Source organism: Caretta caretta, chromosome 1 (genome assembly GCF_965140235.1).
Source record: "Caretta caretta isolate rCarCar2 chromosome 1, rCarCar1.hap1, whole genome shotgun sequence".
In the NCBI taxonomy this organism is placed as follows: Eukaryota; Metazoa; Chordata; order Testudines; family Cheloniidae; genus Caretta; species Caretta caretta.
Window position 1 is genome coordinate 101126574 of NC_134206.1, and position 24208 is coordinate 101150781.

The 24208-nt window shown below is 40.8% G+C and overlaps 1 protein-coding gene across 8 annotated transcripts in view; it reads left to right on the forward strand.

Moving 5' to 3' along the window:
• Positions 1–24208, forward strand: part of PCCA (propionyl-CoA carboxylase subunit alpha) — a 435625-nt gene that overhangs the window by 188703 nt on the left and 222714 nt on the right. For all 8 annotated transcript variants that reach the window (XM_048854281.2, XM_048854288.2, XM_048854316.2 and 5 more), the window contains 3 exons: positions 319–469; positions 21940–22083; positions 23607–23681. In XM_048854281.2, coding sequence (XP_048710238.1) covers positions 319–469; positions 21940–22083; positions 23607–23681 — 370 coding nt within the window. The remainder of the gene's footprint in view (positions 1–318; positions 470–21939; positions 22084–23606; positions 23682–24208) is intronic.

The window sequence follows — 24208 nt, forward strand, 5'->3', positions numbered from 1 at the left end:
GGTGTGAATTTAAAGCACAATATTAGCTCCCTGTATGGTTAAAACTAATTCAGAATAAGGCACTCTTATTCCAGAATAAGAGTGTCTACACAGGGAGTTAATCAGGAAAAGCTCTTCCAGAATAACTCCTGGTGTAAATAAGCCCTTAACTTGTTTATTCAACAGTAGAGAGATAATATAGTGCATTTGACTGACCAGAAGTGGTGTCCTATTTAATTTACATGGGTTTTTTTTTTTGCCCTCTTTTGTATGTAGCTTAAGAAAAGGATACAATTCTGTTTTTCTAACTAAAGAAAGGCACTTTTTCTGAATTTGTAGCACTTTTCTGGACCCTGAGACACGAAGAGCAATGGGAGAACAAGCAGTAGCTCTTGCCAAAGCTGTAAAATATTCCTCTGCTGGAACTGTAGAATTCCTTGTGGACACCAGGAAGAATTTCTACTTTTTGGAAATGAACACTAGACTTCAGGTAAGAAAAACAACTGTTCAGATTCAGAGACAGGATTATTTAAAATAAAATTTTATATATAAATAAATAAATCCCTCCAAACATAGAGCCTGATCCTGTAAAGATCTACATATATGAGTAACTTTACACTGATGTTAATAGGTCTACTCGCATGAGTAAGCTAATGTGCCCAAATCTTTGCAGGAATGGGGCCCTTGCAGAGCACATAGAAATGAGCATTCAGTGCGTTGCTCTTTGTTACACTTGACCTAAAGACCTTGCAAGAGGTCACAGTTAAGTGCTACTGTGAGTTCACAGTAAGTGGCTAGCCACTGTGTTTTGATACTTTTCCCTCTTGGTAACAGAAATTTCCATGTATTTTTCATGCTTTGGTGAAAGTTTGTTGAGTTTTACCAGCAAGGTGATTAAACTACACAATGATGTCAGAAATAAAAATATTGACACATTGAATACTATTTTAGGTCATGAATATAGTACAAATATACTAAAAAAGGATAGCTCTGTGGATTTCAAGTGGTGTTTGCACTTAATTGTGGAATTGATAATGTGAAATAGAAATGGCTGGAAATAATTCCTTTTTAAAAAGTTATATTTTTTATTAAAGGTTCCTGTTTAATAGCCAGTGTGTCCAAAAAACCACTATTGATAAGCTTTCTTCTGCTGCTACTTTAACATACCAATAATAGCTATATAAGGAAACAGGGTGCATATCTTAAAATCTGTGTAGCATTCGTGAAGATATGACAACATAACTTGCCAAATCTCATGTAAACAAGTAAAATATTCTCCCCTTTCTTCTCCCCCTTCCCCCATGATTTCGAAGCATTACAGAAAATGAACTGCTAATCTTTATCTAAAAAGAACCAAAATGTGAAACGATGCAATAGGAACAATAAAATTTGTTCAAATTGCAGCAGCTTTTTAACTCACTAATTGGGCCAGATTCTGCCTGCTTCTTTATACAGGTCTGCAGTGATGGGGAGGGTAAAAGGAGCTCCTCCTACTTCCATTGTCCATGCTCAACCTGCATAAGGGCCAGGCACATTTGTAGAGAATGGAGCACAGGGACCACACCCTTAGGTTGGGAAGGGGCACAGAGGAGGTGGTGGGGCCTGTCAAGCTGTCTGGAGTGGCTCATGAGCATGAGTACCAACCTCAGGGCATACTGAAGAAGCATGGCAGAAACCCCAAATTGGTTGAGAATTCTCACTTAGATTTCACCAACCAAGCATCAAGCATGAACTTCTCAGGCTCTATAACAGCCTAACCATGGAGTCACTCTCGTTTATCTTACCACCCAGGCAAGGTTGCCTTTGTGTTAGTCCCTTACAACAAAAATCACAACAATATTCAGATTACTCCCCATCCCAAAGGAGCTGTCACTTACCCCAGGTCAGCTGCACCTTCGCTCCTACACCAAAGACAACACTTGTAGTCAATCCTATAATAAACTAACTACAGATTTATTAACTAAGAAAAGAAATGAGGTTAAAGCAGGTACACGCGCACGCGCGCGCACACACGCGCACGCGCGCGCACACACACACACACGATACAGTCTAGGTCCCAGAAAGTAATAGAAGCTGCTGTAATATGCAAGCTTTATAATTTCTCTAGGGCTAACCCAGGCCAAGCACTGGGGAACGCTTGCTTATGCTTAAAGATCTTTGCCCATCAGAGTTCAATCAGCATAGAGATCATCAGTTCCTTTTTGTCAGGGATTTTTATTCTTTTCCCTCAGCATTCAAGCTGATGGGACACGTCCACCTGCAGGTCTCCTCTTCATGAGTGTGGAGGGGAGCAATCAACAGAGTCTTTGTCCTTTGACGTTTCACAATGGCTCAGTTGGTTTCAATGGGCCTGTGACATTCTATACCTTGGGGGAGTGTACTGTAACCCCCATATTCGTCATTTTCAGATAATCGTGATCTTGCATATAAAGCATGCCTTGTAAGGTATCGGGGGAAAGGTTATGATCTTCTGAAAGTCATTTTTCTATCCATATATGTATATCATTAATGCATATGAAGTTATGAGAATCGTGTTGTATGGTTGTCACTAAAACATGCCTTAAGTTGGGGAATCAGCCAGATATTAGCTCCCCAGAGGCAACAGCAAGGAAAGTAACCAACACCCAGATGGGTTTCAAACAACCAATCAACAACCATTGTCCAGCAAGGGAGGTACAATTCAGTGACTCACCTGCATAAGGCCACACCAGGGGAATTGCTCAACCTTGCCTGGAGACTCAGCAATGCCCCCAGACATGCCTGGACTTGTGCTCCCCAAGCACATGGAACTGAGGTTATAAAACAGAACACAGTGGCCACATGCTGGGCTTTTCTCCTTCACCCACCTGCATTGCAAGCAACAAGGGCACTCTGAAGACTCCAACTGAGGGGACTGGCTCAGATTTCAAGGGTGAAATCTGTATACTACGAACTGCAATATCCAGTGGGGTGAGGAAAACTGTTTAATCTAGATGTTGCCCAATCTAATAGGGTTGAAAGTTTGGACTGCATGCTTATATTTTCTTTTCCTTTGGTAACTAACTCTGACTTTTTGCCTATCACTTAAAATCTACCTTTTATAATCAATACATTTGTTTAACTGTTTATCTTTACCAGTGAGTTTGTTTGATGTGTGTAACAAATCTGCTCAGGTTTTGCAAGGGCTGGTGTATATTCACTTTCCATTGACGAAGTGGTGAACCAATTAATAAATTAGAACTGCTCATCTTGAGCATTGCAAGACAGTATATTCCTGAGGTACAGTGCTGGGAGCTGGGGGGTTTTGGCCCTGGTGCCTTTCTCTGTGTGATTCATGAATGTCTCTGGGAACATTCATGCAATCTATCCAGGTGTGGGGCTCCACATGCTGTTGTGCTGGGTGATCACAGATCCTGGAGGGGTGTGCTGCTGGTCACTATGCTTGTGAAAGACAGCCCAGGCTGGAGAGAGTTAAGGAGGCACAGCGGTCCCACAGTCCCAGGCTGCACCCCGGGGATTCCGTCTCAGGTCCTTCTTGTGTGCAGGACCTAGCATCTTCTGTAGGAAGCCAACATTTTACATTATTTAATGCTTCTTTCCTGCTTCATGAGTTACACAGCTACAGAGGCTTACAGTGCAAACACTCAATATAGCCTTATAACATGAAGTAAAGATGTTACATGAGATTAATACATGCAGCATCCTACAAGCATTTCATAAAGTCTAAACACTTTTTTGAATACCTATTTAAATAATACTAAAACACGGGAGCCAGACCGGTTTCTAGCTATACATTCATCAGTGTTCAGTTGGGGCCTTGGAGCCTTGGCATGAGCTGGCACCTGATCTGCCAGCATTATCGGGCCATAAACCTGTCTTCCCTTCCATAAGCCTGCACTGGAGAGAAGGCTGCACCCTATAACACTGATCTTCCTACACTACAAGGAGTGCTTTTTTGGTGCCTGCCCTGATATTGTATAGCTCTGCACTGCTGTTACTATGACTATGTCTACCAGGCACAATTTAGCCCTATGTCAGATTTGATGAGAAGTGGTAAGGATTAATCACTAGACAAGTTGCCAATTTATTGGCCATTAAAGTGCTAGTAAACGCTTGTTTCTTCTGTATATACATTCTGTACATTTATAATTCCCAGTTTGTCTAGCATTTCATATAAAGCTTCTGATAAATCTTTTTATGATTATGAAAATTCATATATGATAGAATCCTAACCTGATGCCAACAGGGATACAGGATCCTAAATTTTCTCCTTTTAACACAGTGTTCATTATCTATTAAGGTGTTAGGCTGAAATACAAATGTGATCAGTAGAGTACCCATGTGCTCAATTCTGTCTGTAGCTTTTTTTTTTAATCGTATGTCTGTCGGTTTTGCGCTGTAATATGTGGTGGTAAAAATCTTCCAATTCCTCAACATCAAACTCATTCAGTTGTGAATATCTCCAAATTGACAAGAAAAAAGCCATCAGAATGGAATGAATGCCATCTTTAGAAACTTTAAAGACTTCTGTCAAATATTGTGTAAGCAGTTTGAGAGGTCCCCTCTAATAGTAGACCCATTCTTTCCAAGTCTTAAGAAATTTACTAACCTTAAATTACAATACTTATGTACATTCTCTAATTCTACTATCTATCTTGGCTCTGTATTATCTGTAATTAGCATTTCAGTTTGAGGCTGGAGGGTAGCAATTTTCTTTTTCTTCTCCAAGCTTTCCCAATTGATCTGTCACTTTTCCCAGCTCTCAAACTTGAGTTTCTGTTCCACGAACAGATATGTAACTAGCATCTAGTTTTTGCTCCCTTCTATTATGAACCAAACATAGACACTCTAATGAACGATCTCCAAATTTAACTTTAGAAACAGGAGAGTCTCCAGATGTCCGTGTATTTGCCCTCACTTTTATTGGTACATGCTTCAGCTTTCTGCCTCTTGTACCTTGTAATTGCTTATGAATCAGGATTGCTTGCGAGTTTACTCTTTCTGCTAGTTTGTGCAGAGCTCCCTGTATTTAGAGAAACTTTGCTTGAGGGTCAGTTTATTAATAGGTTAAAGTGTGCCAAGCCTACCCTTGGGCACACTTCAGGCATTATTCTCTTTACCTTTTGGCATCCTCAAAATTCATCCTAAATAAAATGTGCATTTATGTCACAGCCTTCATTTAGCCCAGAATCTGTCCCAGCTAGGGACTGATTGGGAATTTTTCTGCTATATGTTTTTTTGGTCAGAAAATGCTGATTCATGTAAACTGAAGCTTTTAGTGGAAACATCTGTTTCAACAAAACTGACGTCAGGAAGGTTTCTCAGGTCTAGGATTAGGTGTAGGGAGGAGGAGAAAGAGACTGATCCATCTCAGAATAGCTAATAGCAGTGGTTAGGTCACTCACTTGGGTTGTGTGAGTGCCCAGGTTCAAGTTACTGCTCTGCTTGATTTGGAGTAAGGACATGGTCTCCCACATCCCATGTGAGTACCCTAATCACTAGGCTATACAGTCTCTCTCTCTCTTTCTGACCCAGTGAATAATTAATTATTTACACAAAGCAGAACAGTTCCAGAAGGAGAGATTGAGAAAGACATTAGAATAGGCAGTAGCCTGGTGATTAGGGCACTCACCTGGGATGTGGGAGACCCAGTTTCAGGTCCTTACGCTAAACTGGACAGAGCAGGGTCTCACATCCCAGGTGTGTGTCCTAACCATCAAGCTGCTGGCTATTCTGGCATGGGTTGGTGTTAACTACATTGGGGCAGATCCTTTCCTCTGTTCCAAACTCTTTATGCTGCCTACTTACCTTCCTTAGGCGTGTTGAGCATAGTTCCGAAACATCTGCAGTGTGTCTTACCCTATCATGCGGTTTTTAAATTTTTTGAGGGAGGTGCTATCTTTTGATCAATTCCTTGGGAAGATTCTTTTTTACCACACAATCTTGTAAACAAGCACAAATAAAGGATGTTTGTTTTTTTATTTCTGTGCTAAATGTTGCAATACAGTATGAAGTTGGGAGACAGAAAACCAGTGTACCAGCGATATGATTTCTATTATAATTTAGATGAATTGTTTGTTACAGATGTTTTACTCTCAATCAGTGGTTCAGGGAAAGTGAATTATTATTTGCTGTCAGCAGAAAAATTTTACATCTAACTGTCCTGCCATATGCTGATGACTACAAGAGGATCTGAGATCAGCTAATTTTGTTAGAGAATAAATCATTCTTGCTATCATGCAGAAAGTATACAGACTTAGATGCTTCCCATATCAGTTACAAGTGAGCTTGCTGTGTATTGTCATGTACTACACATTTGGAATAGCTTTCAGGCAGAGTTACCACTGTTAGGAGCAGAGCATATGTTGCATGTTTGATCCTTTATAGTCACTCGAGGAGTGCATTGGTTTGTGTTACTTAGTTGTCATTTGGTTAATAAAAAGAAGTCATAATCAAGAATAGTGTCAACATGCTTTGAAATAAAATAAAAGCAGAATCTCAGCTCTATAACCTTCCTAGCTTGAGAGCTGTGTCAGAATTTCCCTTTCTAGCAAACACATTCAAAATGATTGTTTTTCTTGCTTTAGGAACACTTCAGTTGAAATATTATTTCTATTAGGCTTTAGATCTAGAGACACTAATTCTTGTGAATAAGGCGTATATGTAATGTAGAGGTGTACAATGTTGCTAAATTTCCTCTAATGTAAATTATCTGATGAGGGCAAAAAAGGTTTTCAAAATGTTAGAACTAATTGTAGTACTTCAAATTCAGAAACATAACCATTCAATTTATGGAAAATATATTATGAGATTGCCCAAGAGATGACAACAGTTATTTAAGCAATTTAGTATGTATAATCCAGGGATTTAGGCCAATCTGTATACATCCAGTGTTGTGATTTTTTTTTAAACCAGGTTTGATTGATATAATATATATTAAAAGGTTATTTGTATAAACAGACTCAGAATGAGATGGAAAATATTGCATATAGATCATGAGAAGTGATCATGATGTTCTCTTCTCATGTAACAATTCTGTTGAATATTTTTGTAGCACACAATTTTAATTTCTTATTTAGGAAAAAAGAGGAGTTGTGGTTAGATAGAAGTAAGGGAGCATTAGTTTATCATGTCTGTGTCAGGTTTACTAGAAGAAAATTACATGTGTATCTCTGTGGTGGTGCTTCCACATTTATTTCCATTATAGCCTGTTCCAGATCTATCATATGTAAGCATGTTGTTTAAGTTTATCTTAAACGTGCGAGCCCTGAGATTGTTTACTAAATGTCCATAACATGTATAAAAGTGTTGTTCAGCAGCAAAATTCTTGTTTCTCTTGTCAAAGTATGAACAATTTCTGGAAAATGTCATGCTATAGTTATGGTATGGCATACTACTGGCAACACTCAGTGCAGATCTTTAAAGCTATGATTTTACATTTGAGGAATTTTGTCCATCCTTACATGTGTCTGTATTTTGTTTGCTTGTTTTTTTTGCTGACCTGATGAAGACCGTTGAAAAGAGAGAGAGGGAGACATACCTTCCAGAATAGCTAATAGTCCAGAATTTAGGGTACTCACCTGGGATGAGATAGACATAGGTTCAAGTCTCTACTCTGGATTTCCAAGTGCTGTTGCCAGAAAATTATATTCTGTCTTACATTTTTTTGTTTTTTAAAAGAAAATTCAACACAGCCTATGAATGTAAGTGTTCTGGAAATGGCTTTTGACCGGTCTGCTGCAACTGTTGACTGTTTTATGTCCGTATAGCACAATAATGGAAAAATATCCTTGCAAAGTAAAATTGACAGAACAGAATTCCATATCTAGGTAGTAGATCTACCAAAACACCAAAAACGTCAGGCAGAGCAGGTACTTGAATCTGGGTCTCCCATGTTGCAGGTGAATGCCCTGACCAGTGCGCTGTTAGCCATGCAGGGGTGGGTTAGTCTGTCTGTTTCTTTTGTGAAAAATTTTGAAAGGTCTCGGGTTTGTCCTGATGCAGAAAGGGAAAATATTTTAAAACCTTGACAGTTTTCATGGGATGGGAAACTGATTTTTGTCCAACTCTTGTAATGAACTCAGTGTAAATAACTAGATAGATACAACTAGAAGTTGTTTTCTGCTACCTGTAGCAAATCCCTGAGAAAGTAAGTGATAGTTTTTGTTGGCTGGTTTGTTGTTTTTTGTGGGGGAGGTGAGGTGGGTGGGAAGGGGGTGGTTGTCATTGTATCAGAAGACTGCAATATTAAGAAATGTGAAGTGTCTCAAAGTAAAATTTCAAATGACTACAACTGCAATTTGCTGAGGCATGTTGTTTAGGTTTCTTAATGTTGCATTGCTGCATTCATTTCGCGTAGTCCATCAGACAGGCATCAGATGGGAAAGGCTTTCAGTTGTTACTAACCTGGGCTGGGTTTAAACTACTGACCGAGAGGTGAAAGGTTTCTTCTCCTGTTACCAATCCCCTAAGCCTCCCAGAATCCGGTCTTCACAAAGTTTATGCTGGCTGTCCATGCCTGTTTGTTGGGCCAGAGGAAAAGGTGATTTTCCTGCCAGACAAGACTCCTTTACACAAGAGGGTCAGCTGACAACAGTTAACTAGATTTTGCCATGCTCTTGCCTCTTTAATGCAACTTCCATTGTATAGCCACTAGCTGTTTGCTGCTTCTCAAACTCTCAGAAAGAACTACAGAAAAACGTTGCGAATTGTTATTGACAGAAGAGACTGCATTGTTTCCAAAGTCACTGAATCTGATGGATGCCGTTAATAGAGCTGCCAACACATGGAATAATGTCTCAGGCCATGTCTACACTAGCACTTATGTCGCAAAACTTTTGTCACTCGGCTGTGAAAAAAATACACCCCCTCCCCCCTGAGCAACATGAGTGTTTATGCCACCAAAACTTGTGTGCACAGCGCTATGTCGGTGGGAGACACTCTCCCGCTGATAAAGCTACCACCGTGCATTGAGGTGGTTTTATTATATCGACAGGAGAGTTCTCTCCTGTTGGCATAATGTGGCTACACGAGTGCTCTTACAGCGGCACAGCTGTAAGCTTGTAAGCACAGATATGGCCTCAGATATGATACCACCACGTGCCGGTAATAAAATATATCAGAGTGGAAAACAAAGGAAATTTTTTTTGACATTGAGAATAAGCCTGAGAAAGAAACCAAAGAGTTTATTAGTTTTAGTTGCTTGGATATGAAGAATATTTAAGAATGTGACCACAGCCAGCTTAGTTAGAGGACTTCAGGAGGACTCAGAGATTATTGCTGACTATAATGCAAGCAAGAGGAAATAGAAGCTCTAGAAAGAAAGGTATAAGAGTCTTTATCAAGTGTGAAATGGGAAGGAAATTCTGTAGAATTAACAGGCTGTCAGGATTTGTCAGAAGTGCTAGAGGAGCCAACAATGGGGGGAGCTTTTCTTGACCTGCTGCTCACAAACCGGGAAGAATTAGTGGGGGAAGCAAAAATGGATGGGAATCTGGGAGGCAGTGACCATGAGTTGGTTGAGTTCAGGATCCTGACACAGGGAAGAAAGGTAAGCAGCAGGATACTGACCCTGGACTTCAGGAAAGCAGACTTCGACTCCCTCAGGGAACGGATGGGTAGGATCCCCTGGGGGGCTAACATGAAGGGGAAAGGAGTCCAGGAGAGCTGGCTGTATTTCAAGGAATCCCTGTTGAGGTTACAGGGACAAACCATCCCGATGAGTCGAAAGAATAGTAAATATGGCAGGCGACCAGCTTGGCTTAACGGTGAAATCCTAGCGAATCTTAAACATAAAAAAGAAGCTTACAAGAAGTGGAAGGTTGGACACATGACCAGGGAAGAGTATAAAAATATTGCTCGGGCATGTAGGAATGAAATCAGGAGGGCCAAATCGCACCTGGAGCTGCAGCTAGCAAGAGTTGTCAAGAGTAACAAGAGGGGTTTCTTCAGATATGTTGGCAACAAGAAGAAAGCCAAGGAAAGTGTGGGCCCCTTACTGAATGAGGGAGGCAACCTAGTGACAGAGGATGTGGAAAAAGCTAATGTACTCAATGCTTTTTTTGCCTCTGTCTTCACTAACAAGGTCAGCTCCCAGACTGCTGCACTGGGCATCACAGCATGGGGAGTAGATGGCCAGCCCTCTGTGGAGAAAGAGGTGGTTAGGGACTATTTAGAAAAGCTGGACGTGCACAAGTCCATGGGGCCGGACGAGTTGCATCCGAGAGTGCTAAAGGAATCGGCGGCTGTGATTGCAGAGCCATTGGCCATTATCTTTGAAAACTCGTGGCGAATGGGGGAAGTCCCAGATGACTGGAAAAAGGCTAATGTAGTGCCAATCTTTAAAAAAGGGAAGAAGGAGGATCCAGGGAACTACAGGCCAGTCAGCCTCACCTCAGTCCCTGGAAAAATCATGGAGCAGGTCCTCAAAGAATCAATCCTGAAGCACTTACATGAGAGGAAAGTGATCAGAAACAGTCAGCATGGATTCACCAAGAGAAGGTCATGCCTGACTAATCTAATCGCCTTCTATGATGAGATTACTGGTTTTGTGGATGAAGGGAAAGCAGTGGATGTATTGTTTCTTGATTTTAGCAAAGCTTTTGACACGGTCTCCCACAGTATGCTTGTCAGCAAGTTAAAGAAGTATGGGCTGGATGAATGCACTATAAGGTGGTAGAAAGTTGGCTAGATTGTCGGGCTCAGCGGGTAGTGATCAATGGCTCCATGTCTAGTTGGCAGCCGGTGTCAAGTGGCGTGCCCCAGGGGTCGGTCCTGGGGCCGGTTTTGTTCAATATCTTCATAAATGATCTGGAGGATGGTGTGGATTGCACTCTCAGCAAATTTGCGGATGATACTAAACTGGGAGGAGTGGTAGATACGCTGGAGGGTAGGGATAGGATACAGAGGGACGTAGACAAATTGGAGGATTGGGCCAAAAGAAATCTGATGAGGTTCAATAAGGATAAGTGCAGGGTCCTGCACTTAGGACGGAAGAACCCAATGCACAGCTACAGACTAGGGACCGAATGGCTCGGCAGCAGTTCTGTGGAAAAGGACCTAGGGGTGACAGTGGACGAGAAGCTGGATATGAGTCAGCAGTGTGCCCTTGTTGCCAAGAAGGCCAGTGGCATTTTGGGATGTATAAGTAGGGGCATAGCGAGCAGATCGAGGGACGTGATCGTTCCCCTCTATTCGACATTGGTGAGGCCTCATCTGGAGTACTGTGTCCAGTTTTGGGCCCCACACTACAAGAAGGATGTGGAAAAATTGGAAAGAGTCCAGGGGAGGGCAACAAAAATGATTAGGGGCCTGGAACACATGATTTATGAGGAGAGGCTGAGGGAACTGGGATTGTTTAATCTGCGGAAGAGAAGAATTGAGGGGGGATTTGATAGGTGCTTTCAACTACCTGAAAGGTGGATCCAAAGAGGATGGATCTAGACTGTTCTCAGTGATAGCTGATGACAGAACAAGGAGTAATGGTCTCAAGTTGCATTGGGGGAGGTTTAGGTTGGATATTAGGAAAAACTTTTTCACTAGGAGGGTGGTGAAACACTGGAATGCATTACCTAGGGAGGTGGTGGAATTTCCTTCCTTAGAAGTTTTTAAGGTCAGGCTTGACAAAGCCCTGGCTGGGATGATTTAATTGGGGATTGGTCCTGCTTTGAGCAGGGGGTTGGACTGGATAACCTCCTGAGGTCCCTTCCAACCCTGATATTCTATGATTTTTGAATAGCAGGATTTTAGTTTACACAGAAATCTTGAAATTTTGAACAAGGAAATGTGTTGGATTTTCAAAGGCTATTTGTCAGAAAATTATACTTTTTAAAAAATTGAACACAGCCTATGAATATAAGCATTCTGGAAATGACTTTTGACCTGTCTGCTAACTATGGGATGTTACATGTCTGTACAGCACAGTAATGGGGGGAAAATCCTTGCAAAGTAAAGTTGACAAAACAGAATTCTTAAATTTCAAATCTATGTGGTAGATCTTCCAGAACATCAAAATGTGGAAAGTTTTATGGTTATCATGAAAAGAGGACTAAGTATCTTATTATAATTGCATATGCAAAGAGATCTTTTAGAAGAGTCAGCAGGTACTGGAAAGTTTTGTTAAAGTATTTGCTGCAAGAGGTCTTTACTAATTTTGATATAAAACAACAAGAGACACCCCTTTGTACGCTTTAGAAGCAGATCCTCAGCTGGTGTAAACTGTCATAGCTCCACTGAAGTCAGCTTCAATTAGCTGAGGATCTGCCTCTGACAAATACTTAAAAAATACAATAGATTGAAAAGAAGTAGCAACCCATACTGTATAATAAGAAGTAACTAGGCAGGACAAATAATAAACCAAATTCCCCACTTATAATATTTTCTTTTTCAGACCCCCACTCATCCCTGAAGGGATGTGCTTGGCCAAATTTCCTGAAGGCCAACAGATGTGGGCTTTTGTGAACCACAGCTGAGGAAGTGCATTCCAAAGGAAAGAGGTCCTTACAGAAAACACCTTGCCAGGAGCCCTCTCTCCTTCTTCCTTTTCTTTTTTAATTCTGCGTGTGGGTCCAGCTGGGTGTGCCTCTGCTGGTCACAGCTCAGGTCGTATGTCATGACTTCACATAATTATTTTCAGTAATTTATGTGGGCCAGATCATCAGCTGGTGTAAACTGATGTAGTTCCACTGAAGTCAGTGCAGCCCTAGTGATTTAAACCATCAGAGGATCTGGTCCTATGTCTATATACATTACATACTTCCCTTTGTCCCCATTCAGGAAAGCATTCTGGGATACATTTTCTATGAATGTGGTCTTGCAAATGTTGGGATTGGTGTATGTGAGACTGAATGTGAGTTTTTAAAAGCAGTATTAGCGGTCAAGAACTCTTGAGGTACCTAAATATAAGTACACTGCTGTAGCTCTCCTGCTTTCCAGCTCTTCAATATAAAGGACATAGGGTTACTGAAATAAAAAGCATCTGACCTTGGAACTGTTTATCCAGAATGTATTTTGTAAAATGTTAGTTGGTTTTGGGTAATGAAAATTTATTTTGTTGACTAGGGAGAGCCCATAAGATCCCAAGTAAATCATATGCTTTTGTATACTATGCCATAATTTGAAAGCTTTGGGTTATTGATTTGCATGTAAAGAGGTATATGCCATTGCTATAACCAAGGAAAGACTTTCCGTAGAAAGGATGACATATTACTTTTAATCCCATTGAAATTCAGATTCTCTGCGCCACTGTGCTCTATTCAGATACTCCCGCTAATTTGTAAGTAACATGATGCCATTTGAATATACGGGCATAAGTGTGGTGTAGTCGAAAATCATGTGTGTTTACTGATGGGTATGAACACCTCAGAACAGCTAGACCATTTACTCCTTGAAGTTATTCATCTGTGATCAGGGGAACAGCCTTTACCAGTCCAGCTCTTGGCTGGATTTATAGACAAAAGTTATATGATTGTTTCAGTGGCTGCAGTCTATAGCTCTGTTTAACTGGGCAATTAGGTGACTGTGATTAGGTACGGTTTGGAAGCCGGAGCACAAGTTTCTTCACTCTAATCCATGCTCTGACACTTACTGGACTGAGACTTTGACTAAGTTACTTAACCTCCTTGTATTCTTATCCACCTCCCAAAGGAGTTATGAGTGGCTAAGTAAGCAAATACACTTCTTATTTCTGAGGGATGGTGTCTCGGGGTTCTCTCCTCAGCACTGGGGTACCTCCTTGTAGCTGCATCTGGGGAATAGATCGACCTGGTCTGATGCTTCACTCAGTCTCTTGTTCATGCTGTGTCCCTTTCATGCTCCAGGACTTGCAGAGCTTTCTCTTCCTGACTTGGGATGCTCCTTCTTTGTGGGTTGGGATGTTCGCTCTTTGTGGCTTGGCCCTCCAGCCAGGTCACTATATGGTTTCCCCCTTCTGGGGTATTAAGTCACTGGATTGGCTCTTCCCCAGTGGCCAGTTGGGGAACCCTATTGCTACTCCAGATTCTAGGTCAGAGATCCTTAAAGCAGTGGCCAAGGTCTGCACTGTTTAAGACCTTGCTGCCGTTTCCCTGGGCCTTTTCCTACTCCACCTCTATCAGGCTTCTGCTCCACCACGCTTCTGGGTAAACCCTGCCTTCAGGGCTAGGATCCCAGGGCTTCTTCTCCCACTTTCCCTCTCTGAGCCCAGAGAGTGACTGCATATCTCCACACTGCAGCCCCTTTCTGCTGCCGACTTTCCCAACTTTATACCAGGCCCTCCCCCTCCTGTCCAGCTGGTCTCCATCCTGTCAGGGCTTGTTTATCAAGTCAGGCTACACCTGAGGGATAATTAATCAGGTTACTTATCCCCTTCTTAGCCACATTAACCCTTTTTGGGTGAGTATGGAGTGAACACCCCATCGCGGATGGTTAGCTGATTGCTGTGGTGGATCAGAAGAATAGCAGTGACTAGCTTCGAAGGGGATGTCTTCTATTCTCTTTTACCGAAGTTTGGTGGCCACAACAAAGAGGACTTAAAAATGGAAGTGTTGGGCATGGATCCTCAGGATACCAGCTATATGTGGGGGAGTAAGTGAAATTTCTTAAGCAGGTATATTTTGTTCCTCTGTGCATTGAAATGGGAACTTATTTCTCATTGTAAATTGCTTTTGGAAAGACTTGCTGTAAGTAACGGTATTGACAGTAAATGTGATATCTTGGGTAGTTAAATATGTTGAGTGTTCATTCTTGACAAATCTATTTTCTTGACCTTCTGATAATGAGGTCAGTTGCCTTGTTAAAACTATGGTTTGTAGGTTGCTGGGAATGTATCTAATTTTATATTCATGCTAAAGACAGTAGTGATGTGGTAAATAATATTTATGTGATAGTGGGTTAATTCACATTGGTACTTTTTGTCTTATGGGCTGAAGTTTCACTGGCGATATCTTGGATCAGCTTGGTATAAGATCTGAGTGCTGCCTTGGACTAGAACAGCTGATCCCTGCTGAATGTGGTACATATCCTTTCATGAGCATATTTAAACCAGTTTATTTTTTTTAAATAAAGTTTTGATTTGGCAGCCTAAGGGCATCTCTGCTTTACAAATTTTTGCCAGTTACATTGGCATAAAGCTGTCGCAGTTAGTGTAATTGCTTGGGTGCATCTGTACTCTGTTCCCTGTGTCGGTGCTTGTGTACTCGCCAGGAGTGCCAGTTGCGGTGCACCATGGGCTGGTATCCCAGTGTGTTACTCGCCACTGTCCAGCACACTGTCTTTTGGGAAATTTTGGCAGTGCATTGTGGGGTAGAAACGAGTGGCGCAGGAGTGACTGTGACTGCAGTGTCAAGTTCCTATTATGCAACTCTCTCCACTGCATAATGCCATCTTTATCCCATAATTTTTGCGCCTGTTTTGAAAATACCACAAACCCATGTAGGACTTGCTCTGATGGAAGCATGGCGTCTGAAGAGCTCTGCACGATTGTCATGAATGTTGCAAGCACAGGACATACGATCCTCCAGTATTTGCAGAGCTAAAGGAAGAGCTACAGGGAACATGATTATTTCCTGGAGGGCAGATTGCTGTGGGACATAACTATAACCAATTCAAGATTGTTGGTGGTGTTCCTAGACCAACTGCGAACCGTAGAGAGCCACTTTTTGTGTGTGTGGTTTTTGGGAGGGGGGTGAGGGGGTGAGAGAACCTGGATTTGTGCAGGAAATGGCCCAACTTGATTATCATGCACATTGTGTAAAGAGTTGTCACTTTGGATGGGCTATCACCAGCAGGAGAGTGAATTTGTGTGTGGGGGTGGAGGGTGAGAAAACCTGGATTTGTGCTGGAAATGGCCCAACCTGATGATCACTTTAGATAAGCTATTACCAGCCGGACAGTGGGGTGGGAGGAGGTATTGTTTCATATTCTCTGTGTGTATATAAAGTCTGCTGCAGTTTCCACAGTATGCATCCGATGAAGTGAGCTGTAGCTCACGAAAGCTCATGCTCAAATAAATTGGTTAGTCTCTAAGGTGCCACAAGTACTCCTTTTCTCATCACTAACAGGGGGGATCAATTGTAATGCAGGCTTGGGATGATGAATGGTGTATGCAGATCTTTTGTGTGGACAAGGCCATGTTCTTGGATCTGTATGCAAGAATGTGAGCTGCACTAACAGTGGAGAATTGAGTGTCGATTGCACTCTAGAAACTTGCAATGCCTAATTGCTACCAGTTAGTGGGACATCATTCATCATTTTGGAATTGGAAAATCCACTGTGGGGGCCATTGTTATGCAAGTATGCAAGGCCCGGGTTTGTGACTCTCTGCAATGTGCAGGGCGTGGTGGATGGATTTGCAGCAATGATGTTCCCAAACTATGGTGGAGTGATACATGGCACACACATCCCTATTTTGGCACCGGTCCATTTTGCCACAGAGCACATCCACAGAAAGGGCGACTCTTCTATGGTTATGCAAGTGCTGATGGATCACCGGGGATGCTTCACTGACATCAATGTTGGCTGGTCAAGGAAGTTGCATGACACTTGTATCTTTAAGGACATAGGACTGTTCAGAAAGCTGTAAGCAGGGATTTTTTTTCCCGACGAGCGAATTATCATTGGTGATGTTGAAATGCTATAGTGATGCTGGGGGACCCACCCTACCCCTTATTCCTCTAGCTCATGGGGCTGTACACTGACCACCTCGATAGCATCAAGGAAAGATTCGGCTTTAGGCTCAGCACGTGCAGAATGACAGTTGAATGTGATTTTGATAGTCTGAACAGATGCTGGCATTGTTTGCTCACAAGATTGGATCTCAGTGAGAAAAATATCCCTGTGGTTATAGCTGCCCACTGCATCCTGCATAATATCTGTGATGCTAACAGGAAAAAGTTGCTGCCAGGCTGTAGCAGCTGTCTGCTGAGTTTGAACAGCAAGACACAAGGGCTATCAGAAGAGCTCAATGTAGAGCTCTATGGCTCAGGAAGGCTTTGAAAGAACACTCTAACAGTGAGCCAGAGTAATGCGTTGTGGTGTCCCGTGCTTTCCCTGATTCTGCTCTTTGGGGTCCTGTTGGGAATTGTGTGGTGCTTGGTGCATATCTCTGCATATATCACTGACAATGCACCTTGTGGTCTTGCTGTAGATTTATGCTTATTATACTGTGTGTGTCACTAATCCTATGAGTTGTCACAGAATACAGTAACAAGTAAGTGGGTGTTTTCACTACTGTCAGGCACTCTGCAGCATATGTTAGCAACTAATAAAGATTAATTATTTTCCAAACAATACTATTTTATTGAGTAATGAAAACTCTTAAAAATACTCTGTGCAACTTAAAATATATTAAAACTTTAATAAATTTATGGAACAGAAGAAACATTCATTTCCATTTTAGCTACGCATACATCAACCTTGGTTCTCACAGGTCAGTGTATGTGAAGCTGTGGTTGTCCTGAATGTCCCCAGTGGTGGTGTGGCAGGGGTAGGGATGCGACCCCCGATGCAATGTGGAATCTTGCGGGGTGGATTATAGGGTGGGGCTATACTGAAGTTCTCCGTGGACCGCAAAGGGAGGTGAGCCTGGATTGTTGAGCTTGTAGGTCTACATGTGTCTGCAGCATTTGTGTTTGCTGCTCGAAAAGACCCATTATGTCCTGATGCATCTCCCTCTCCAACTCCTGGGCCTTGCTACTGTCTGCAATATTCATCCTCCAGGCCTTATGGTCACCGTCTGATGCAACATTGGCTTGCAGGATCTTGGTAAAAATGTCATCCAGAATCCTTTTTTCCCCCCTCCTTCTGATATGGGTCAGGCATTTCACTGGTGTGGACAGCAAACCCCTCAAGGCCACAACGGTAGCAGCTACAGATAAAACAGAGTTACCACTGTCAGTATAGTCGCAATGGAAAGTAAAAGTTAAGATTCAGAACTCCCTCCCCTGGCTCCCTCATTGACACTCTTGCTTCGGAGTACTTATGCAGGGTGCTACTCACAGCTCCAGCCATGTTGAGTATGGCCTTGCCAGGGGTAAGGGAAATGAGGATGGAATTCCTAGGTTGCAGGGAACTGAGTATAGGGCAATGGCACTGGATACTGGCGGTGGTGATTTTTAGCTGATATCATGCTTCTGACTGGACTGTGGTGGACTTTCAAAACAGCTTCTGGCTTGCAGCATAGCTGGACCCCGACCTGTCACATGTCCCACATCCTCCACCACCACCACCTCCACCTCATCCTCACTGCTCTTGTCAGGGACCTGTGACTTGGGATCGTTGGTAGCGTGTTGGTGGGATCTCCATTACGTGTGGCAGGTCTGCAACTCGTCACTGGATTGACTGTTGGCTTCCCTCGTCTTGTGATATGCCTGCCGTGGTTCCTTTGTTTCCATGCAGCACTGCTGCTGATCCCTATGGTACTCCTTCTGCATTCCCCATGCAAGCTTGTAGACGTCCACATTTCTATGGCTGTTCCATTGCTGTGCCTGTACAGTCTCTTCTGTCCCCAGGTCCAGGAGATCCAATATCTCCTGTGTACTCCAGGCCAGAGTGTGTCTGGAGTGCATAGCTGGCATGGTCAGCTGGGTAGTTGCACGCTACAGTGGAGAGCTGCTAGCTGTGCTCACCAAGATGGACACTCTGAAAAAGCCATTTAAAAAATTCACAGGGTTTTAAAAGGCAGGGGTCGGGGTTCTGGTCTCTTTGACAATGGGCAGAGGATTTCACAATTGTGACCAGAGTAGTCAATGTTGGGTATTGTGGGAAACACCAATCTGGAAACGCCAGTTACTATGTGGGTGCAATGGAGAACTAACATCATAGGGAGACAAATTAAAGCTGTTTACCCTTCCCTTTATATTTATGACAGAAGCATAGGCCTCGTCTACCCTACGAAGTTAGGTCGACATAAGGTAGCTTCCACTGATGTAACTTGCCTACTACACTGACTTAGTAACTCCACCTCTGAGAGAGGCTTACCGCTTACGTCGATGTAGTTAGGCGATGCAGTGTCAGTATAGACCTTGTGTTGCTTACATCACTATTGCTGCCTTTTAGAAGCTGTCCCACAGTGCCCTCACACTGACAGTTAAATCAGTGCAAACGCCCTGGTTAGTACGCGCACCACCGACACAAGGAGTGTAGTGTGGACATGCAAAAGCAATTTAATTACTGTGGTGGCTGTAAGTTGACTTAATTTTGTAGAGTAGATTTGCTCATAGACACATGCATAGCTAGTATGGAAATGTAGGTTGGAGGAGGAAAAGAAAATTAATATAAAAAGATTATAAATCTATTCTAAGCACGAAAAACAAGAGTAGATCTCTGAAAAGAGTAGAGTAAAATAGAATAACCTCCAAAAAAGGAAGATGACTTTAAATGGGGAAATCTATTTAAAGAAAAACAGGGGAGGGAAGAGGAAATGAAATAAATCCAAGATCACCATGTACAAAAAAAAATATTTTGTGAAATAATCACAATCCTTCCATTATATGAGGAAGAAAGATATATTAGTTTCCTTTAGGGGGGTCAGTTCTGCAGCCTTTGCCCCTCAGTAAGATCTAAGGGGTTAGACCCTTAGGTTCAGATCCTGTACATGAGCTCTCTCTGTGTGTGTGTGTGTGTGTGTGTGTGTGTATCCTTGCATCCTTGTGGAGTATATTGCAGGATCAGGGCCATAGTTTGAACAGGATAGAACAGTTTTAGTCTTTTGGACTATAGGCTTCATACTCTGCATATTGCTGAACATATTCAAAAAACAAATTGCAAAGACTAAGGTTTCTTAGCTGACTGCTTCATGTCACTGAGATATTTAATTAAAAAATTCAACTTAAAATATACAACTCAGTTTCCACCCCATTTTATCGATTATATTTTGGAGATTTAACCATGCGAGTGTGTTTACAAAATATCTGACTAGAAATTATTAATAGAATAGTGTCTAGATTAGTTTCAATGGAATATGTATATAAAAAAGCTTGCTAGCCATATTTTTAATACCATTTTCTTCAAATACAAAGGGAGTATTTTGAAGCAACAAGATAATATTGACTAAGTCAAAGAGCCTTATTGTAGAGCAGATTAAATAAATGTTTTTGAGTCTTAAGAAACAAACAACAAAAATATTTCTCTTTCCAGAAACATTCCATCCTATTTTGATCATCAACAATTAAGCTGACAACCACAATGACGCTATTGTGCCTGGAATGCCAAGTGTAATCCAAGAAAAATGATGAGGCTAAATAATAAAAATGTCTTCTTTAGAGAAATGTTACATTTTTTCCCCCAGTATTAAAATTCTGAAAGTGTTCTAAAGTTAAAGGTAATTTTTTAATTAAAATCCTAACTGTGAGAACAAGTTCTCTTGACCAAATAATTGATATATAAAGTAACTTTCTATTAAAACTTCATTTTAATAAAAAATTAAGTGCTGCAAAGTGTAACACTGCAAGGTGGCTGCTGAATTGTTTCCCAGATACTTCGAATAGGGTTATTAAGTGTGACATACTGGAGAGTATCATGTGTTAGGTAAAATCAAGATTGAATCCCAAAGGTATGTTCTTAAACTGCATAATCAGATCCCCATTTTCAATACCATGTTTATGCTTCAAAGAATAGGTGCTTATTTCAGTGATGATTTGTCATTAAAATTATGTCAAAATGTCTTAAAATGTTGTTGAAACTATAAAAACACTCACAACACACACAGGGCTAATTATGGGTGCCATCTGTTTATTTTTACAAAGCCATTTTTTTTTTTGAAAGACCAGTGCATCATCTTGCTCTGATAAAGCACAAGATTATTATAATGACTAACTGTTTTCCTTCAATTAGTGTACTTGAAGTAAGGAAGACAACTGGTTTGTTCATTGACCTTTTCCTGTGTCATAAAATGTATATAATATGACATCTCATGATAGAGAAATCATTGTGAAGTGCATTTTCTTAAGATATTTGACCCTTAGAACAAAAACATTTTATAATAAAAATGGCAGTTCTGTCATATTTTTTACTTGGGAAGTTGTAATGCTCTCATTGTGTATCACATGCTAATATAGTATGTGTCTCTGATTGTGTCTACATAGTAGGACCATAACCCATCTTCTTTGGGTGCTTTCATTTCACAACTTCTCCAAAATCGTTTGAGATTGCTGTAAATTAATAAACATTTTCAGTTTACAACCACATAAAAAACCACGTGTGTATGTAAATTTGCACATGCACCCAGTCCGACTCTGCTTTAGTGTGAACGATGGGTATTCCCATGACAGCATCATCCAAAGCCGTTAGCAGCAATTTGCTGAGAGAGCAGAGTGACTCGACTGGTCCAGCCCAGCTATTGTGCCTGCTAAGCACTACACAGATAAGTCTGGAGGGAAAAAAACTGAAGGATCCATCTGCTCATTTCTGCTACACTGCGCTGATGTAAGATTACGCTAATCTGGTTGCTTGTCAGGACAGGTTAGTGAAAGCAGGCGAATGGGTGAGATTTAGGGTAGACTAGCTCTATGGAAAATCGTAAGCTGCTCCTGTACATGCCATGTTAAGTGTAGCAGAATGGGTTGATTATGAGCTACTTTGAGGATTTCAGTTAAAATACATTACATTGCTCGGTTAAAAATGAGTCCTCCTTCTTTATACTTCCAAACAAACAAGAAACTAACACATCTGCACCAAATACCATTGTTGTAAAAAAAATAAAAAAAAATAAAACATACTTTCATATTTTTTTCTAGTTTTGCTTTTACTCCTTGTGATTAGTTATTGTATTTACAAATTGCTTACTTATTTTGTTTAGATTTTTACAAAAGAAGATGGTTACTGTTGTGATTTTTTGTTTTATTTTTGCTTGTCTCTTTAGTTTGGTTTGGTGAAGAAAGTCCAGAGTTGGAAATTAACCCTTGTCCCATTTTTGGCTGGTGATATCTTTGTTTATCTGTATTTGTTTATGATGGGTTTTTTTGGTTGTTTTTGTTACCTACTGACTGTCAGTTCTTGACCTTGCAGGTTGAACATCCCATCACAGAATGCATTACTGGCCTGGACCTAGTCCAAGAAATGATCCGTGTTGCTAAGGGTTACCCTCTCAGGCACAAACAAGCTGATATTCCCATCAACGGCTGGGCAGTTGAATGTCGAGTTTATGCTGAGGTAAAATAAGTGGTAAGGGGTGGGAGGCTGTATGTGGAGCAGTAATACCCAGGTGTAGATAGGCACCAAGGTGAAGTCAAGGTTTATAATTTGAGATTTGTAATTTACTGTATGTAACACAACTGATTAAAGAAAGTTTTATGTGGATTTTTGTGTTGTAATTCAAAAGAATAGCCTGAAACTAAAATTATTGCCACATAGGTTCTTCTAAAAATATATCTCCTGCAAGTAGCCAATAATCATTTCAAAGGAAGTTTACGGCATATTTTCAGCCTAATTTAGTATGATGATTCGGCTGTATTCCATTTTCTTCTGAACTATTAACTAGTACTTCAGGTTTGCTCACCTCCACGTTTTTCTTAAACCTTTTGGCTTAAATATTTGAGTAAAATTTTGTAAGCTGCCAAACTTTTAATGGTACTGAGGCATTTGCTAATAGTTCAGGAAGGATGTTTGTTCCTCTGTAACTGCATTTGCTTTATATGACCAACTTGGAAAGTGAATTTCAAAACCATAAGTGCACAGTTACATTATGACTCCTCATAGTAATAGCAAAAAAAAAAAATCTGAATTAAAAATATTCTCTTTTTAAGCATGAGTAAGACTGGTATTGTAAGTTAACATGTTGTTAGCATTGTTTTTAACATTTGGAAATTTAGACTTGTCCATTGAATGAATGATATTCAGCTGCCTTCATTTTGTTTTAAGAATGTTAATGCTTTAGGCAATAGTGTCTTTACAAAAAAAAAATCTGCATCTTGGTATGTGTTTTCCCATTTGACTATTGCTGCTTTTATTGCCCAAGACATCTTAATTTCTCTCGTTCTTCTTTCTTTCTTTTTCATGACACAACAGCAGTTTGTTGCTTGTTCTGCTCGTTACAGGATGTATATGACTATTTGGATGAAGAATAGATGTATTTGCGATTTGAATGATGCAAAGTGTGCATTGAGTATTAGTATGGCTTTACTAACGTAGTTGGTATTCAGAATTTTTGCTCAACCATCTATGAGTACTAAAGGAGTTTGAACAACAGAATCCTGTTTCACCATGTGTGTGTTGTTCTGTTCACCACAGAATTTGCTGTACTGATAAGTTTGTAAGTAGTATTATGTGGGAGATTTTTAAAGGCACAGAGGACCCAATTCACATAGAAAGTCAAAGGGAGTTGAGCTCCTAACTACCCATTTTGCCTTTGAAAAACTTCTTTTATGTCATCACTCTCCCACACCCCCAAATATCAAAGCTTGAAGATGGCTGAGGAGTTGATACTATAAAGACTTCACTAGGAAGAAATACTCTTTTCTGCTTTAATAATTGCATTTCAGAAAGATGAGGTTTTAATAAATGTTCCAATTCTTCAGTGGAGAAAGGGAAAATGTCTCCACAATGAGTAATTCTGGAAACAGAATGTTAATCAAAATAGAAGTGGTAGAAGCTGTTTATTTTGCAACTACTTAACCTTGTTTCCTGTATGTAATGTCTCTAAATTAATGCTTTCTCATGTTTTACCTTCCTTTCAGGATCCCTACAAATCTTTTGGTCTGCCATCTATTGGTAGATTGTCTCAGTACCAAGAACCACTACATGTGTCCAATGTAAGTGACCTAGGCTCTGATTTTCATAGGTGCTGAGAACCTTCAGATCTTCATAGGTGCTTAGTCCCTCTGACAATCAGGCCCTTAGTTTCTATCATTTATTAAAGGTGGTTGTGGGGCGTTAATACTGTTGTTTGTGCTAATTTTAAGATAAGATTAAAAAAATACAGTGCTAACCAAATGTGACTATAAAGCTATGAAGTTGTTCTGTTTTGTATTTTATGTGTCAGTTGAATCCTTTCAAACAAGCCTCAAATATAAATATGCTGTAGAGCAAATAGCATAATCAGATGTTGAATTAACTCTTTAACTGCAAAGGACTGAACACTCCAAATTGAAGCTGGACTGCTACTCAAATTCGCAGCCTTTAAAAAGCAAATGCCATTCGTTACAATTGAAGAAAAGTGATTATTAAACATTTCAGTACATAGTCTAACTATGCAGAGTGGCTGCTTAACAAACCGTTTTTTGCTGCAATAAAAGAACAGGGACATCTCCTTTTTGTATAATCAAAGTAATAAGTAATA